The sequence below is a fragment of the Pleurodeles waltl genome, chromosome 5 (genome assembly GCF_031143425.1).
Source record: "Pleurodeles waltl isolate 20211129_DDA chromosome 5, aPleWal1.hap1.20221129, whole genome shotgun sequence".
Classification (NCBI taxonomy): Eukaryota; Metazoa; Chordata; class Amphibia; order Caudata; family Salamandridae; genus Pleurodeles; species Pleurodeles waltl.
Window position 1 is genome coordinate 1,253,853,071 of NC_090444.1, and position 20,161 is coordinate 1,253,873,231.

The 20,161-nt window shown below is 47.4% G+C and overlaps 1 protein-coding gene across 1 annotated transcript in view; it reads right to left on the minus strand.

The window, feature by feature from the left end:
- The window catches only part of MDN1 (midasin AAA ATPase 1), a 1,740,009-nt gene that overhangs the window by 776,390 nt on the left and 943,458 nt on the right, over positions 1 to 20,161 (minus strand). Inside the window, exon 44 of the mRNA XM_069235499.1 lies at positions 870 to 1,029. Coding sequence (XP_069091600.1) covers positions 870 to 1,029 — 160 coding nt within the window. The remainder of the gene's footprint in view (positions 1 to 869; positions 1,030 to 20,161) is intronic.

Consider the following 20,161-nt stretch of genomic DNA (forward strand, 5'->3'; position numbering starts at 1 on the left):
TAAGGGCAAAGCAAATCATACACATCTTCAGTAGACTACTTTAGATCTTTACCATGCAGGATCTGTAGGCTCCTTCACTACTTCTTTTCCTCAGCACTCTGACAGTGAGTCAATACAAACTGGAGGCAGTGAGCAAAAAAGGTATTTTTAGCCAGAAGCTTGGCATGCCTTTCAACTAGGCATACACTTTTGCTATGCAAAATGGCTGCCATTTTAATGTTGAGTTCGCCTGACCAAATGCTTCCCAACAGATTCTCAAGAGACAGTAAACTGTGGGCCATGCTAACATAGCATGCTTGGAACGTTACACAGACTGCACTTATAACACTTCTTTAAGTTGTGCATTGGGCCTGGACACCAACAACCATGAGAGTCTGGGATGGACATCTGTCCCCCATAGGATCAGCACGGATTAAACATTAAGGGCCTGATTACAACTTTGGAGGAAGGTGTTAATCCGTCCCAAATGTAACAGATATACAACCCGTCGTATTACAAGTCCATTATATCCTATGGAACTCGTAATACGGTGGGGGCAGGATATCCGTCACATTTGGGACGGATTAACACCCTCCTCCAAAGTTGTAATCAGGCCCTCAATACTTGAGGAATAACACCTTTAAAACACTGCACGGAGCTTTTAAAGAAAAAGTGGAGAAAAATTATTGGAGAGCAGCTTCGGATCTCCATCGAAGGGTGTGGAAAAAAAGCAACTGACATCAGAGCACCAGGGTGATGGTTAGGGACTAGAAGAGTAAATTAAAATAACACAGCTAACAGCTTTCAAAAATCATATTTTTTATGCAAGCAAACTATACCCATTGCTCTTCAAACCACAGTAAGAATATTTGTTTTACACTTTGACATACCTACAGAAGTTGACATTGTCCATGAGAAGCCAGTCCCCGGATTGCAAAGCCTGGACCAGCATTCCATCCACCCATTCAAAAGTACCAAGGTTTCGTCGGCCAGAAGACTGATTGAGCTGGTCTTTAAAATTCTGAAAAGTGGTTGCCAAACTGGCAAACTCTGAAACAAGACAACTAGATGTTAACAGATTGTCAATCGATAGAAAAACAGATACAAATTCGAATTTCTCAAAGTTTTCAAGCAGTTAGACTAACAAATAAGCAAATACTAACCATCGATTTCATGAACACAAATTTACATCTCTAGATAAGGATTAATTGGGGGTAGGGTGCTTTTTACATGCATCACGGCTGAAAATTGTGTGCAGTTGCACATATTTCCTGTAAGCAACTGTAAACAAGATTCCCACCAGTTCCTCAATTATAGTATTCACAAAGGAAAGGTGAGGAGGTGGTTTTGAATTTTCGGAGTAGTTCATTTTTTTCCACGCCCAGGATGAATCTCGAATTAAGGCATGTTAGAAATGGGCATTCTGGTTGGCTACGGTATGCACCTCATCCAGATAGATCCCACCATTTTAGTCAAGGCTAGTAATTTACACACTAAAGATAACTTGTGCTCACACAGGTAGCCTGGCACAGAGCAGTCAGGCTTATCCCCAGAATTCATGTGTAAAAAGTTTGCACTGCACACTCACACCAGTGACAGAATAAAGGCACCACAAAAGATACTCCATACAGGATTATGTTTAAAAATAGTTTACTTATATTATAGATAAATCCCTTATACATAACTGATATACATCATCAGTAAAGCTCATAAATTACAGTTACAGTGAGAAGATCCTGCATTCTGGTGATGTAAGAATCCTAATCGACATATCACCTAACATCAATGAATTCATATGCCATGAAATCCAGTAGTTTGTCACATAATACAGAAATTATCACATTAGTTTAAGTGACACATCTGGTAATGAAGACAGCATATCAGGTGCATGAATCAAGGTAAAACAGTAGTACATAGCACATCCCTAAAAGCTGTGGCACAGTAATCCTGGCACAGAGGAGCCTAGACTTGTGAGAAAAAAACAGCTCTCAAAAGCAGTTCTAGGACACCAAGACACCTGCACTCCTGTTAGACCAAATACGCTATTTATTAGGTATCTGGTTGTAAGGGATGTAATTCTTAAAGAGGGGCAGGCCGCATGAGTACCTGCACCTCTTTTCGTTCAAATACGGCAACCCATTATCTTTTCACAGAGCTTGAGGACCCCCGGGGATCGTCACAAATACGACCTCGCTTGCCAACCCACCCCCCAGCCATGCCCATCCCCTCCCAACGTGCAGAATGTTTCAAGGCAGCTGTTCACGAACGTGTGGTGCAGTTGCCGACCAATACTGCCTTCCACAGGTAACGAGCCGCTCATCCGGCAGAGCTGCTGGTGAAAGGATGCAATGTTACCCGCCCAGAGCCGAGGTAAACCCGCTCCCTGGCGTCTGAAGGGCGAGCCTCTGTCACAGCTCTCAGGAGCAGCCCCAACTCCTTCCCTGTAGGAAGCCAGCCCCACTCTCCACATCTCTTGCGGTAGAGGGGACCCCACAGGGAGAAGAGGTTTGAGAGGGCCGGCAGCAGTGTTTACTTACGGAGAAGGATATGGTGCCCCGAGATGACACTTTCCTCCTGATAATTGTATGTCATGGCCTCCTTGTGGGCCCCGTACTTGGAGGGTTTCTCCCGGGCTGACTACAGAGGGGAGCCTTGGTATTGACCCCTCATTGTGCTCGGGCAAGAATGAGGCTCGGTGACTCAAATCTCCCTGCTCTGGCACTGGTGTTCACTCCCTAGGCAATAAAGGGGTAAGCGCATATCCTCCTACAGCGTCTGTCCTTTACACCTAGGGCAGGGGCTAAAGCTTCACATTGCAATGCAGGGACAGGAAGGCGCTCTCACCCTGCTATGAAGCGCTTTCAACTCTCTCTCCTTGTTGAGCGCAGCTCTAAAGGGCACAAAGTACTTGAGGACAACGCTGCCCGAGGCGACAAAACCACACCAAGCCCCACACCTTAGATTAAGAGCTAAGGAGCAGGAGAACAGTGCTCTCTCTGCACTGGACTCTTTGGAAGGTACTCAAAGGGCTCAAAGGGGCAGACAGGCCAGCACTGCTAAGTAGGTGGTGGTTACTCCTGCTAGTCCTCTAGCAAACCAGAATCAGGGAGCAGGCTGGCAGGAAAGCAATCCAGATGAGTCCTTTTTGGCATCCAGAAGACACTGAGCAACAGGGTAACAACAGAAGAGCAGTGCTGATGAGTCCCATGTGCAGTCCAGCAGTCCTTCCAGAAGAGGTCCTGTCCCAGTTCCAAAAGTGCTCATCTATCATGGAGCAAGAGCACCTGTACTTATACTCCAGGTGGCCAGCTTCTAGAAGGTGGGATAAGATTCCAGCCAGATCTGACCAGCTTCAAGAATTTCCCTTCTCCCCTACTCTGGCTCCAGACACGAGTTGCGATAAACAATCCCTTTGTGTGAGGGCAACACAAAGCCTATTCAAGTGTGAAGTGTGTCCCGCTTCCTTCTCTCCCAGCCCAGGAGGACCATCAGTATGTAGATGAATGTAGATGTAATGATGTCACACCTAATCCTCCTTGATCAATGGCTGTCTGGGGAGTATGCACTTAGTGGAGCTCTCACCCTGCCCTAGACGTGGATTGGAGTCATGCTGCAAAGCACCATAGTTGTAAGCAAAGAGAAATCCCCGCTTTCTAAAAGTGACATTTCCAAAATGATAATGTAAAATCCACCTATACCAGTAAGCGGGATTTCTCACTACCATTCCAAACATACCAAAAATAGCCCACGCGACTCCTTACAGATCGGAAATAACCTCTTGGACATATAAAAAGGAATTCCCAATGCAATCCTATAAAAGGAGAAGCACTCACAGCAGTGAAAAACGAATTAGGCTGTTTGTCACTACTAGGACATATAACACAAAAATATATGTCCTAACTTTTACATACACAGCAGCCTGCCCATAAGGTTATCTAGAGTCTACGTTAGGGGTGACTTACGTGTAGTAAAAAGGGAGTTTAGACCTTGGCAAGTAGTTTTACTTGCCAAGTCAATGTGGCAGTAAACTGCACACGCAGGTGCTGGAGTAGCAGGCCTGAGAAGTTTGAAACACTACTTCTGAGGGTGGCGCAATCTGCGCTGCAGGACTATTAGTAGCATTTAAATTACAGGCCCTTGGTATATGGTATACCACTTTACAAGGGACTTACAGGTAAGTTAAATAAACCAAACAGGCTTAAGCTAATTATACCAAGTTTTAGGGGAGAAAAGCACATGCGCTTTAGCACTGGTAAAATGCCCAGAGTCATAAAGCCAACAAAAAGAGGGTCAGAAAAATAGGAGGAGAAAGGCAAAACGTTTGGGGATAACCCTCCAGAAAGGGCCCTTTCAAACAAGGCACTACATTATTAAGGAAAATTAATACTGCATTCCTGCACTTGTAATTTAGCATGCAATGAAAACCACACTTTTTGCAGATTGCCCACTCCCCCCAATGTCTTTGCCTCCATTTGGACAACTAGCTGCTAGTTTTTGACTCAGTTCACTGGGTCCCTGTTAACCAGGCCCCAGTGCCAGTGTCTTTTCCACTAAAACTGTTAAATGTCTAATTGTGGCCAAATGGCAAGGGCTTCAGCACCCCTATAAGTCCCTAGTACCAAATGGTACATGGGTACTAAAGAGGATTCACTAAGGGCTACAGCATTTATTATGCCACCCCAAGGGACCCTTGGCAAACTGCATGCAGACTGCCATCACAGAATGTGTGAAATGGTGCAAACTAGTTAGACAACACAACATTGCACACAAGCTCTGTGCAATGACCACAACCACTGCATATATGTATGTCACCCCGTACAGCGGGACTTCGAGCCCTAATGCAGGGTGTATTATATTAAATGTGAGGGCTCGTTCTCCTGTAATGCCTAGTTCTATTACTACTGTAATGGAAAAGGGGTATGGCCTATATAACAGCGAGGTTAGGCCAATCAAACTACACAAAAGAAACAACAGCCACCACTGTAATTAACTTGGAAATAATTATCATTTGCCATGAGAAGGCAAAACCAATTACCTCTCCCTAGCATTAATACATGACAATCCAGAACAATTGATAAATTGAATAACATTTATCGTACAAAGAAGGACAAATACAAAAGTGAGCAATTACCTCATATAAAAAATGTTTTTTGGCACTGCACACACATTACTTACAACAAAAACATATGACAAAATACAAATTGAAAAACAAAAAGTGACAAAAAAAAAAAATATCGACCTAAATTCAGGTTCTGCACCAACTTGAAAGAGAGGGAACTCGGAGCCTAACTCATTCGCAAACTTTAAAGGCTCCTCCTTAAAGAGCAGAAAGGAGTGGAGGTGCTAATTATAAGTCTTTATGGTAGCTCAAACAGGAATGATACGCAATACAAGACAATGCTTTGGATTCTTCCTGAAGGCCATATATCTTCTTTAATAGCGCTCAGCACTGCTCCCTATTGTCGACTTGTTTCGAACCCACTGGATTCAAGGGTCCTCTTCAGGACACTGAACACCAAAACACAACTGGTCAGAAGGAACTGCAATTTTAAGAATGGCTTATCATCAAAGCAGGGGTCTCACGATTAGAGTAGAGAAACACTCCTCCACTTCCTGCATTGAAGTATAAATCACTTTAATTGCTTGTCCTTCTGCTTGCTCACGATGCATTCAAACCAATGTTAAACCAGCAAAAAAAAAAAACTACCCTGTAATGCCTAGTTCGATTACTAAGCTGTGCAAGTGTTCAGGCAGCCATACTGAGGACATGCACTGGCCATTATGAGTTACCCAGCTACATGATGGCAGCACTGGTAATACTGCTGTTTGGTATGAAACACCTCATTCACAATAAACCCATACTGTAGGAAAATCGCTACTTTTTACCTGATGTGATGTCAGTGTGCTTAGACTGTTTTCACTGGGATCCTGCTAATCAGGACCCCAGTGAGTGTGCTCTCGCCTCCAAATTTTGTTGCTTTGGTTCTTCATACACCCCACAATTGGCATACTGGTGCACCCTTATAAGTCCCTAGTAGATGGTACAAAGGTACCCAAGGCACTGGCACACCAGCAGGTCTCCCATGACCTGCAGCATGTATTATGCCACCCATCGGAGCCCATGCACATTGTGTCTGCAGGCCTGCCATTTGCAGCCTGCGTGAAATGGTCTATTCACCCTTTCACTGCTGGTCACTACACCAGGTCACTATAAGTCACCCCTATGGTAGGCCCTTTCAGCCCAAAGGCAGGGTGCAGGTTCCTGTGTGGGCACCTGTGCATGAGCAGAGATGCCCCTACAAACTCCAGTTCCAATGCACTGGACTTCTTAAGTGTGGGGAACCATTTTACCTGTGTACTGGCCACAGGTGGTCCAGCTACATTGTTACCCCCACGTTTTGCCTGTTTATCAGAGTGCTTAGACTGCTAACAAGGGCCCCAGTGATTACATCCCACAAATGGAACACTGGTGTACCCCTGTAAGTCCCTAGTATATGGTACATAGGTACTCAGGGCATTAGTACACCAGGGATCCCCCATGGGCTGCAGCATGTATTATGCCACTCATGGGAGCCTATGTAAACTGTCTGCAGGGCTGCCATTGCAGCCTGCTTGAAAAGGTACATGCACCCTTTCACTGCTGCTTGCTGCACTTCGTCACTGTAAGTCACCCCTATGGTAGGCCCTCCTAGCCCAGAGGGCAGGGTGCAGGTTCCTGTGTGTGAGGGCACCCCTGCATGCGGGGAACCCATTTTATCTATGTACTGGCCACAGGCTTACTAGCTGTGGTCCAGCTACATAATGTTAACTCCGAACCTGGGCATGTTTGGTATCAAATATGTCAGAATCATACCCCAATAATGAATCCAGTATTGATGGCATTATCCCATGTACACTGAGGAATCCTTAGAGGATCCCCAATTCTGCTGCTACCAGTCTTTTAGGGTCTGCGGGCAGCCCGTGCTACTGAGGCCCAACAGACACAATTCTGTCCTCCTGCTGCTTGACCAGTTCAAGCAGGGGACAGCAGAACAAAGTATTTTCTGCAGGACAGGGGTGTTACTACCTCTCCTTTAGAAATAGGTTTAACTGGGCTGGGTAGGGGTAGCCTCCCCACAAAACTGGGCTGCTTTGAAGGGCACATTTGATGCACTCATTGCATAATCTGGTTAGCACCAGTCCAAGGACCACTGGTCTACGCCCTGGCACAAAACGCTCAGAGGAAAGGCGAGTGACCACTTCCATACCGTTCTCCATCCTTAAGGTGGCACCCAAGCTCCTCCATGGGGCCACTTGGTTCTGCCATCTTGGAAACAAGATGTGCAGAGTCTTCTGGGAGCATCTGACTGGGTGGACCAGGTAGCTGACGTCAGTGACCTGTCCTGATAGGTGGGAACCCCAGAGAGACAAAACCCTCTTTTTGGGCTATTTAGGGACTCCCTTATGGGTGGGTCCCCAGATTTGTCCTGCAAGGCTCCACCAGGAACTCTTCCCAAAGGCCTATTCTGCTCCTTGCCTCCAGAATTACCCCTGGGCTACACAGGAACCAAACAAGACTGCACTGCCTAAGACCTCTCCTTGGGAACACTGCTTCTGTCAGCATTCTGCAACATCTCTAAGGCACTGTATCTTCTGGGGTCAGCAAGACTTTGACTACACCATGAAGCGAGAAGGAATCTCCCTTGGAGAGAAGGAGTAGCTCCCCTGCATCCACAGGTACCTAAGACAATGACATCCGGCTAGTGGGATCTCCTGTCCTCGGGATCTGCAAAGATTCTCCAACACAGGTTGTAGCTCTGAGGGAACCCATGGATCTTCACTGCATTTCTGTCCAACTTGGGAGATGGTCAGCCCTAGTCTCTGCCGCTGGGACAGAATCCCCATGCACCATGACTGTTGCACCAACCAAGACTTGTTGACTCCTGCGCCAAGGGAGATTCTGTCATGACCACACAAACTTGCCAAGTCAAATCAAAGAAGTGCATGAGAAAAGCAAAGAGATATCCTCAGTGGAGACAGCAAAGCCCAAACTGGAAGAAGGTTTGCAGAGTAATCTTGCGCTTATTTCAAAGGAAGAATCAAGAAGAGAAGATCCAAGATGGCCGCTGTGAGTCCTGAAGGTTAGTTACAGTTCTAGTCTTGCAATCGGTTGGTTGCTAGGTTACGAGCTCTCCAGCTGGAAGCCTTGCACTTCAACTGAGGTCTGACAGGAATCAGCTGTGTTGAGAGAGAGCACGCTTCAGAACAGAAACTCCTGTGAGGTAAAATTACATTTGAAGATTATATTACAGAAAACGGATAAATATTGTCAAGGTTTATTCGAAGAGTTTGGTAGTAGACCATTCCCGTGGAAGTCGGCAAGGCTACAGAGTTAATGTATGAATTAACCTTATGTTTACAAGGTTCTTGTTTAAGATATTAAAGTCAAAGAAAAAACGAACTTTAAAAGAGCAAGTATCTACAAATGTCAAGGTTATAAACAAAGGCCAAGTTTAAAGGAGAAACGAACTGTTAAATAAGCATTTACAAATTCAATGGTAATAAACCAAAATAGAGTTTAAAAGAGAAACAAACTTAAATAAACAAGCATTTACAACTACAAGTTATCGTCAGATGTCGAAGTAAGGAAGGAGAAACTAACTGTAATAAACAAGCATTTACAAATACAAGTTATCAACAAATGTCGAAGTAAGAAAGGAGAAACAAACTTTAATAAACAAGCATTTACAAATGTTGACAGAAGTCACAATAAGACAGGAGAAATTAAATAACATCAGCTGATTTGAAGAACACATTATCACCAACTATATATATATATATATATATATATATATATATATATATATATATATATAGATAGATAGCAACATAAAACCAATCTCTAACAAAGGTTGAGAAGTTCTTCCTGAATCAGTAATAAGCATTTTTTTTAAGAAGAGCTATCATTTCTAGAGAGAAGCAAGGCTACAGAGAACTCAGGGTGAGTGAAGAAATAATAGAATTAAAGAGAATTAAGTGTTGAGAGTAGAAAGTGAAAAACTGATGTTTTATGTCCCTAGTAATTGCGACTGTGACTCTTGCAGGTGCTGTATCCAATCTTAGATGTGAAGAGGCAGACTGACTACTGGCGTTCATCATCTCTGTGGCAGTCTCTCTACCATCCCATTCCCCTTTCCCCCTCCGGGGTACTCAGCACGAAGGATTAATATTCGTTGTGAGTAGCTCGGGTCGGGACTGAGGAGTTATCTTCTGCTTCTGAGGAAATCGAATTGAAGTATCCTGACAGATTCAGACTCCAAGTAGCCCTGGCTCCCAGCACTTTACCTCTGCAAGGATAGTCTCCTCGCTGCAGCTCCAGCAACGTGGGACTCCTCTTCAGGTGTGCTGACGGGGCCTCACTACAACTTACTGTGCCTGCTGCCAGTGGGGGCTCTGACTGCTTCTTCAGCCTCTCTTGCATCCTGCGGGTCAATCCAAACTCCCCTCCACAGGTCGAGTCCCCAGGACCTTGCCGGTCCTCCACAGCTCTGTAAAACCTCCAACCCGTCCTTTGTAGTTGCCTGTGCTTGTTGGTGGTTCTCCTGACCACCGACCCATCTGCAAGCCGGCAACTGTGGAAGGACAACTCGTGTGCAACTTCAGGCACTCCTCTGCAGCTCCTGGAATTCGCAGCTGGACTTCATCACCAACGATTTAGATTTTCAGCTACACTGGGACACTCCTTTGTGGACTGGATTTTGTCTCATTCTTTTGCAGGTTCTCCTTTCCCGGGTTCCACCAGTCCGGTCCTCTTTATGCATTTTCCAACCACAACGTTCCCATGTTAGCCTATGGGAAAACCAGGTAACTTACCTCTCTGTACACAGCCGCTGGGAATCATCTAGGTACTTACCTTTAGAGGCTCCACCCTCTGCCAGCACTCCATATGCTATGGTGAGGGACACCCAATAGCATTCCATAGTTTTTTGTATTTGGTTAACTTTGGGTTCAGAGCAGTCCTCCGAGTCCTCAGAGGTCGCTGGTCCCTGTCGGATGCGTCGCTGTGCAGGTTCTTTGAGTCTGGAGACAGGTCGGTAGGGCTGAGGCCAAGTCAGTTGTCTCCGTCGTCTCTGCAGGGCTTTCAGGTCAGCAGTCCTTGTTGTAGGATTCTGATTTCCTGGGTTCCGGGTCGCCCCTAAATACTAAATATAGGGGTGTGTTTAGGTCTGGGGGGCAGAAGCCAATGACTACTGTCCTAGAGGGTGGCTACACTCTCTTTGTGCCTCCTCCCTGAGGGGAGGGGGGCACATCCCTAATCCGATTGAGGGAATCCTTCAATCTCAAGGTGGAAGATTTCTAAAGGCAGGAGTCACCTCAGCTCAGGGCACCTTAGGGGCTGGCCTGACTGGTGGGTGGCTCCTCCTTGTTTTCCTCATTATCTCCTCCAACCTTGCCGCCAAAAGTGGGGGCAGTGGCCGGAGGGGCGGGCATCTCCACTAGCTGGGATGCCCTGGGGTGCTGTGACAAAAGGCATGAGCCTTTGAGGCTCACTGCCAGGTGTTACAGTTCCTGCAGGGGGAGGTGAGAAGCCCCTCCACCCAGTGCAGGCTTTGTTTCTCTCCCCAGAGAGCACAAAGGCTCTCACCCCAGGGGGGCAGAAACTCGTCTCAGTGGCAGGCTGGCACTGACCACTCAGTCCTGCACTGAAGGATTTCGCTAAATTACAGGGGGCATCTTCTAAGATGCCCTCTGTGTGCATTTTGTAATAAATCCAACACTAACATCAGTGTGGGTTTATTATACTGAGAAGTTTGATACCAAACTTCCCAATATCCAGTGTAGCCATTATGGAGCTGTGTAGTTCATTTTGACAAACTCCCAGACCATATATTTAATATGGCCACACTGTACCTACTGTGTCTAAGAATAGACTTAGACACTGGAGGGGCATATTGCTCATGCAGCTATGCCCTCACCTGTGGTATAGTGCACCCTGCCTTAGGGCTTTAATGCCTGCAAGAGGGGTGACTTACCTATGCCACAGGCAGTATTTTGTGTGCATGGCATCCAGAGGGTAATGCCATGTCGACTTTGCCTTTTTCTCCCCACCAATACACAAGCTGCAATGGTGATGTGCATGTGTTAGGTGAGGGGTCCCTTAGGGTGGCACAACACATGCTGCAGCCCTTACGGACCTTCCCTGGTCACAGGACCCTTGGTACCACTGGTACATTTTACAGGGGGATTATCTGTGTGCCAGAGGTGTGCCAATTGTGGAAACCATGGTACATTTTTAGTGAAAGAACACTGGTGTTGGGGCCTGGTTAGCAGGGTCCCAGCAAACGTCTCAGTCAAGTCAGCATCAATGTCAGGAAAAAAAGTGGGGGGTAACTGCAACAGAGAGCCATTTTCCTACACCCGGTAACAAACAACCTGATGCCTGGAAGAAGCACTGCACCCACAGCTCCCAGACCCGAGAGGAACCAATTACCGGTGCAGGAGTGACCAGCAGGAGGCCCTCATCTTTGCCCAGTTGGTGGCTGGACCGAGAAGCCCCCCTGTGCCCTACCTGCATCGCCAGAGTGACCCCCCGGGTCCCTCAATTGATTTCTATTCAAAACCCAACACCTACTTTGCACACTGCAACCGGCTGCCCCTGTGTGCCTGTTTGGAACCCCCGACACACTCAATGACTTAATTCCAGACCAATGTTTTTTATATAGCAAAAATATCTTTCCTTAATTTATTTCTAGAATCACAAGATTCATGTTGTAGGTAAGTACTTCAATAGATTTGTATTTCACACATGTATCATTAGTACCAGGGTGGGCACTTGCACACAATCGCTTGGGGACTCTCTCTAGCTGGTTGGGCCACCTGGCGTCAGGTGCAGGGTGGTCAGGACTCACGGATCTGGGGTGGATCTGCAGTCCCTTGGTAGTAGTTTCTTCTTGGACAAGGCCACTGTCCACAGGAGTTCTGGGTCCTTTGGGGTGCGTGGCAATCCTCTGCAGCTTGGCAGAGGTTGCTAGTCCCGCAGGACGCGTCGCCTTCTTGTTGCAGGTTCTTTGAAACAGGAGAAAGGCCAAAAGGGCGGGGCCCGGTCAGTCTGTCTTCCTTCTTCTCTGCTGGGGGTTCAGCCTAGCAGTGCTTCTTTCTTGTCAGTTCGCCAGGAATCTGGTGAGCTGGGTTCAGGGAGGACCTTAAATCCTGGATTAAGGGGTGTTTTAGGGATCAAAGAGCACTAGCCAATGGCTACTGTCCCTCAGGGTGGCTACACCCTTCTTGTGTCCACTGCCTTTGGGAAGGGGAACACAAACCTAGCCCTATTGGTCCCTGTCATCCATACCAAGATGGAGGATGCTGCAGGAAGGGAGTCACCTCAGATCTGGACACCATAGGGGTGGTCCTAGCTGAGGTGGTCACTCCTCCATGTTTTCCCTAATTTTCTCACCGGATTTGCTGCCTAGAGTGGGGCTTTGTCCAGGGGGCAGGCAACTCCACTAGCTGTAGTGCCCTATGGCACTGTTACCCGAGGCTTGAGCCTTTGAGGCACACCGCTAGGTGTTGCAGTTCCTGCAGTGGGGAAGGTGTGAAGCGCCTCCACCAGGACAGGCTTTGTTTCTGGCCACAGAGAGCACAAAGGCTCTCAGCTCATGTGGTCAGAAACTTGTCTGAAAGTCGCAGGCTAGCACAGACTGGTCAGTCCTGCATTAGCAGTTTGGCTAACCATAGAGGGGGCATCTCTAAGATGCCCCTTGGGTGCATTTTTCAATAAATCCCACACTGGCATCAGTGAGGGTTTAATGTGCTGAGAAGTTTGATACCAAGCTTCCCAGTATTCAGTGGAGCCATGATGGAACTGTGGAGTTCGTAATGACAAACGCCCAGACCATATGCTCAATATGGCTACACTGCACTTACAATGTCTAAGAATGGACTTAGACGCTGTAGGGTGATATTGCTTATGCAACTATGCCCCCCACCTGTGGTATAGTGCACCCTGCCTTAGGGCTGTAAGGCCTGCTAGAGGGGTGACTTATCTATGTCATAGGCAGTGTATGTGGGTATGGCACCCTGAGGGAGGTGCCATGTCGACTTTGCCTTTTTCTCCCCACCAGCACACACAAGCTGCAAAGGCAGTGTGCATGTGCTTGGTGAGGGGTCCCCCAGGTGACATAATATATGCCGCTGCCCTCTGGGACCTTCCCTGGCCACAGGGCCCTTGGTACCATGGGTAACTTTTACAAGGGTCTTAACTGTGTGCTATGGGTGTACCAATTGTGGAAACAAAGGAACAGATTTTAGGAAGGAACTCTGGTGCGTGGCCTGGTTAGCAGGGTCCTAGCACACTTTCAATCAAAGTTGGCATCATTATCAGGCAAAACGTGAGGGGGAGGTTAACCATGCTAACAGTGGCACTTTCCTACACTCACCTATAGGTTTACAACATATACTGAGCCAGACTTCTGCAGCCACTGCAAAAGAGGAAGCTCAAAGGACCTGTGCTGCGTCGTGCCTGAAGGCTGCATATCCTTACCTGGCTAAAGGGAACAGATTACTGTACAAATGTGTCTCTTAACATTGTCACCCAACGTTTTTGCCTGGTTACAGGTGTGATTTTGACTGCTAGAGCACTGGGTACTAACCAGGTCCCCAGTGAGAGATCTCTTCCCCAAAACTGCACAGTCATTTTTCACAATAGGCAACGATCCCACTGTAAGTCCCTAGTAAATGGTAAGCCTAGTACCTAGGACATGGGATACTAAAGGAAGGCCCCTGAGGGTTGCAGCACAAATTGTGCCACCCTCAGGGACCTTCTCACCAAGTGCACACAGCGCTGCCATTGCAGACTGCATGTCTTAGTGCAAAACTACAATGAAAACACGACATGGCATACAGCCTGTGTGCCATGTCCCCTAACACTGCAGGCAATATATGCAAGTCACCACTCTGGCTGGCCTTAAAGCCCTAAGGCAGGGTGCATTATATTGCATGTGAGGGCATAAATGTATGAGCAGATATGCCCCGTTATGTCTTTGAAGATTCTCAGAAATAGCAAGTGACCAGAGAAGCCATTTCAAGTACATGTGCTGGACACTGGTCATTACAAGTTCCCCAGCTACATGATGGCTTCATAGAAGATAGGGATGTTTGGTATTACAAATCTCATATTAATAAACCCTCACTGAATCTAGTGATGGATTTATTAATACATACACTCAGAGGGCACCTTAGAGGTATCCTTCACCCCACCCGTGAGGTGAGAGTCAATGCCCTTGAAGGCTCAGAAAAAAGGACTGCTCTGGGCAGAGGTGCTAACAACTCATCCAGGCAGAATGGAGCTTCAAAGCCCTTGTCACATTGTAATGCAACCCAATCCTTTCCAAATGGTAGAGAAGGCTGACTCCCAGTACCTGACCCCATTTTTTGCAGCAGGACTGGCAGGGAAATTAGGCAGATTAAGAGGTGTACCCACTTCATGCCAATCGCACCCCTAAGGTGGATGAGTGGACACTAGTTTTTAAAATCCTTGATCTTGTTTGGAAGGAATGTAGGCCACTAAAGTTAGGGTTATGCCCACTTCCCAAAGGAAGTGGTCATAAAAAGGGTATAGTCACCCTAAAGGTGAGTAGGTCATTGGTTACCACCTGCCACTCCCTGTAACGCCCCTAAATTCAGTATTTAGGTGGGACCCATGAACTCTATAACTCAGATTCCTGGCAACCTAAGAAGAGCCAGACACCACAGAAGTTGCATCACTACAGAACACTGCAGACACCTATTGACTTGGCCCCAGCCCTACGAGCCTGTCTGAAGCCCTCGACAATCCTGCGCCAAAAGATGACCAGTCCTGCAGCTCAGTGACCTCCAAAGATTTGGGAGGACTGCCTGCCTTCAACATAGATCTAGATCTCCCAAGAACAGCAAGCCTGCGTAAGAAGAAAACAACTTTAAAAGAAAAAGAATTCTGCCCGAGGCAATGTGAAACTGCCTCCGGGCCCACCTTTGCACCAGACACCTACAGGCCAAGTCCCAGTTGCCCATCAGTCCTGTGAAGATTCCACGGTGATCCTGAACCCAAGTCCCCTGTGGGCGGACCGCGGAAGGACTCTGCCTCTAAGTCTGCAGCCTCAAACCGAACACTCCCCTGACTGCAACCTGCCTGGTAAGCTGTTCCCGATGCCAAAGGACACCCCTGCACCCAAAGTCCCTGTGCCCCGGGGAGCTACACGGATTGTCCCCAAGTCCTTTAGCATCAGAACATAACTGGGCAACTGTAGGCTTTCTTCGCTCAGCCTCCTGGCCTGAGCCTGCAGCTTTTCTTCAAAACCGATCTCCCCCACTGATTAACAATGGGTGTCCAAGGCTGTGTTAGCACTCTGCACCGTGCTGCACCCGTGCCACTTAGAGTGTAAGTTTGGTGCTGCCTTGTGGCCCCTCTTGTGCTTACCTTAACACTAGGAGATCGACCCCTGACACAGATTTACTCAACTGTGAGCAGAACCCTGAATTTGACCACTGCATCCGGCCACCCCATGTCACTGTGGGTGAACTCTTGGCAGTGATTTGAATCTTGTCTAGTTTTGACCTGAAAGTCTGAAGACAGGATTTGTAAGTAACGTACTGCATTGTTGTTTTCTTCTCATAGGATAACATTGAAAGAACTTTGAAATTGCAAAGTATTTAGGCTTGAAAGTGTACTTGCATGATTAAATTGTTCTGGGTTTGAAACATATCTAAAGAGAAATATTATTTTTCTAAATTGGTCTTGGATTTATTATTTGAGTGTGTGACTCATTTATTGCCTCTGTGAGTATAACACATGTTTAGCACTACCCCCTGATAAGCCTAGCTGCTCTCCCACACTACCACAAAATAGAGCATTAGTCCTATCTACTTTTGCCTCTCCAATGCCAATTGGGGATCCACTGGACTTTCTGCACAGTGTACTACATTTTAGTGCACTATATAGAGAGCCATCTTCCTGCATTGGTGGGACAGCAGTGGGGTCTGCGACTTTGAATTGTGAATAAGTGACTACATGAGAAAAACCAAAAATTGTGATTAGTTAAATTGCATTTTTTGAATTGGGTATTTTTCTAAATTCCCAAAAGTAACTGTTAGGACCCTGGTGAGGTCCCCGCAGCTTAACAGTAAAACCTAAAAACTTACTGTAGTTAGGACTGCAAAAACTTTGTTAGGTATTTTTGTCTACCTTTTTTTGTAAAATAATGAGTACCTCAGAGAACAGGGTTGTGGAGCTCAACCTCACCTCTTACCTTCATCTCAAACACCAAGAACTGAGGGGCCTCTTTAAATCGTAAAACATAAAAACTGGCACAAACCCAAACAGTGAAAAGCTCCAGGAGCTACTGGCATAGTATGAAAAGCACATCCTTCTGATGGGAGTCCCTGACAATGAAAATCACGACCACTCAAGTGAGGAGGAAAGGGATCCTCCTCAACTTGAAATAGAGGAAACTGTACCCCTATTGTACAGGACACATCCTCCAGGGAGGATGGCTCGGGTTCCTCAAGGTCCAGAGACAGAATCTCTGAAGAAGCTGCTATCTTAGATAGACTAGCTAAGAGACTGGACCTGGAAAACAGGATCTTAGCAATAGAAAGGGAAAGAACAGAAATGGGTTTAGCAACCATGAATGGTGGCAGCAGTTTCATAACTAGGGACAGAGTACATGACTGTGACAATAACATCCCCAAAGGGATGGTCCCCAAATATGAGGAGGGTGATATCACATCACTAAATGGTTCACAGCCTTTGAGAGAGCCTGTGTTTCTAGAAGACTTGCCAAACAGCACTGGGGTACTCTCCTTTGGAACTGTTCTCAGGGAAAGACTCCTTACACTAGGTGGCTGCTTAAAAGGTAACAACTTGCATGATTACGTTACAATCTAATAATGAAAGAGCATCTCGAGTAATTGTGTTCCAGAAAAGCTGAACCAGTACAGGCAGGCCTATGTCCACTTTCTCCTCAAGAAGTGTGAAAGAAGGCAGACCACTGGGTCAAAACAAGGGTGACCAAAATATCCACTGGTGGGGGCACCACAAAAAAAGAGGCAAAAAAGCCCCCACAAGGGAAAGAAGATATCCAAAAGAGATATCATAGTAAGGAGTCTTTAAAATGCCCCCAAAAACCTGCACAAAGGGGTGGGCCCTGAAACTCTTCACAGTCCAAGGGCGGATACAATGGGAACAATTGGGAAAAAGGCTTTGTGCCATGACTGCAAGGCCAATGGTCACTGAACTGGATACATTTCCTGTCCCCACAAAAATAATGCCTCTACTGCACCTGCAAGTACTGCGGTGGAAAGTCTCCAAATGAGTTCCCGGGTGGGCCCTGACCCTGTCAGTGTGCCTACTGAGCCAACTCTAGTCTCAGAGGGTGAGGTAGATGTGGCTGCCTTGGCTGTCAGGCCCAGCCACATATCAATGGGGTTCAAGTTTAAACACTGAGACACCGGTGCCAGTGTCATCATGGTGACTGAGAAACTGGTGTCCTCAGATCAGTATCTTCCTGGAGAGACACCATACTGTCCTCCATGCTGATAATCAGGCTAAGAATATCCCATGGCAATGGTGTCCTTAGAATGGGGAGGGGTTACTAGCCAAAAGAAGCTGGTAGTATCTCCTGCTATACCTGTCCAATGTATGCTAGGTAATGTTCTATAAACCTCAGAATGGGTTGAGGTAGAAGTAAAGACTCATGCAGCTATGCTGGGTATCCCTGAGTGGGTGTGCATCAAAACCAGAGCACAGAACAGGGTGAAACAGTAGATGTGGAGCCTGGAATAATGACTTAACCTAACATGAAAAAGGGCAGGAAGGCTGGGGGACCAGCTTCCAAACAGATCACAGAGCAGGATCTCCCTCCGCGGGGAGAAGACCTAACAGGACCCCCAAGAAATCTGTTTGGACAAGGGAGGTTGGATAGTGCCCCCACCCGTGGGTACCCAGAAAAGTGGAGTGCCTCCACCAGGGAGCCCAAGTGCATAGGAGTGAAGTTGTGTTGGATCCTCCAGCTGAAGGCAATGGGGACCTCGGTTGCCCAGCTGCTGTTGTGACCTGTGGACCAGGTCGGTGGAACCCAGGTGTGGATTCCAGAAGAAGAGGACCTAAGGAAAGCAGGGACAGACTCCTGACCACCAGGAGGAGCCCAGGTGGTGCAGGAGGGCAATGCACACCCTTCTTGGAGATTCCTTCCTGGAGGACGTTAGACTTAGAAGTGCAGCTGTGGAGTCCATAAGATGCAGGAAGGTCCTTGAAGTAATCCACGAGCTGTCCCACATCTATCGTTGAATTGCAGAGGGATCAGTGGGGCCACCCACAAGCCTTGGCAAATGCAGGGAATGAATGCAAAGAGTTTGCAGGATTTGTGGGGACCAGCAAGGTCCAGGCAACCCAACCTTAGCAGGTAGGTCAGGGCCAGCCCTCAGCATGCAGGACAGCCAGCAGGAACCTCTGGCAGAAGGCACAGGGAGGCTTCAACAGCATAGCAAAGAGGGATGCCACACATCGCAGGAGTTGCAGAGACACAGCTGTTCTTGGAGCTGCAGAGTACTGGAGGCTGGGGCTTGCTGGAGCTAGGAGGTCTTCGGTGTGAAGAGACAACAAACGCTGGCAATGACAGACTTCTTGCTTTCCGAAGTGCAGGCAGAGTCCAGAGACTCTGGAGGATGCATGGCCATGGAGCTGTAGACGTCTTTGCAAAACTTGCAAACAAAGTTGCAATTGAGCCCTCGTGCTGGTTAAAGTATTTTTCTTGGTTCCACCGAAGAACAGGAGTGGTTCCGGTGTCCAGGTTGCAGCACTGTCTTGCAGAGGAGACTTGCAGACTTTTCCTGAAGTCTTGCAGACAAATCTAGGGTCCCACGCGCAGGAGAGCCCTTAAGGAATCCAAGATGAGGATTGGACACTTAATGCAGTGACCCACCTATCGGGGGAGGAGGTCAGGGACGTCACCTACCTGGCCTACCCAGTCTGATGCACCCAGGGGCCTCTGCACATCTTATTTCCAAGATGGCAGAATCAAGTGGTCACCTGGTAGAGCTCTGTGCACCTCTCTAGGGGAGGAGCTGGACAGTGGCCTGGTCTTTCCCCTGTCCCTTGTATGGTTTCGTGCCAGAGCAGGAACTGGGGCTTCGTGCACTGGTCAAAACCAGTTAATGCAAGGAGGGCACCAAATGTGTCCTTCAAAGCAGTATGGTGGTGCTCAAAGGCAGCCTCAACCCAGCCAAGAGACACCTATTTCCTACAGGAAATGCTTTGTTCTGCCTTTCCCTGCCCGAGTTAGGCTGAACACCTGGAGGGCAGAACTGTGTTTGGGGACGACAGCAGCACGGGCTGACATGCAGACCCTATAAGACTGTACAGGCTGTCTTCAGGGGATCCTCTAGGGAATCCCCACAGTACATGATAACATGCAACTTGCATTGGAATCGGTGTAGTTGCATGATTCCAACTTGTTTGAGAGCAAACATGCTTTTGTTTGGTGAAGTCATTATGTAGTTTGACAACTTGTGTTGACCAGTGTCCAAAACATACCTTAAGATGGCTTCCCCGCACTTACACAGCCTAGAAATTGGGGTCTGAGGTTTGTAGGAGTCCCTCTGCTCATGTGTGGGTGCCCTCAGACTTAAAATCATGCACCAGGCCCTTGGGCTGAAGGGCCCACCTTCGGGGTGACTTACAGGGTCAGAGTGCAGTGACTAAGATATAAGGCAATTCTTCTATCTGGAGTGAACGGTGGATGCACCATTTCACACAGGCAGCAATGGCAGGCTTGTAAACACAATTTGTATGGGCCCTCGTGGTTGGCACAATACATGCTGCAGCCAATGGGGTACACCCCTGTGCACCAAGGCCCTGGGTACCTAAATACCATATAGTAGGTACTTATATGGGTGCACCAGTATGCCAATTGTAAGATATAGAAGTTACCATACAACTAAATTCAGGGGAAAGAGCACTTACACTGGAGTCCTGGTTAGCAGGATCCCAGTTGTACCACAGTCTAAACACTGAAACCAGACAAAAAGTGTGGGGAGCCCCTATGCCAGAAAGGTGCTACTTTCCTACAACAAGCAGAAGTAGTTGCCCGTGCGCTTCTTTAAGGATGGCCATACAGGGTAGTTTTGGGTTCAAATAACCAAACTCTAGGAATTCAGAAGCCATTTCGCA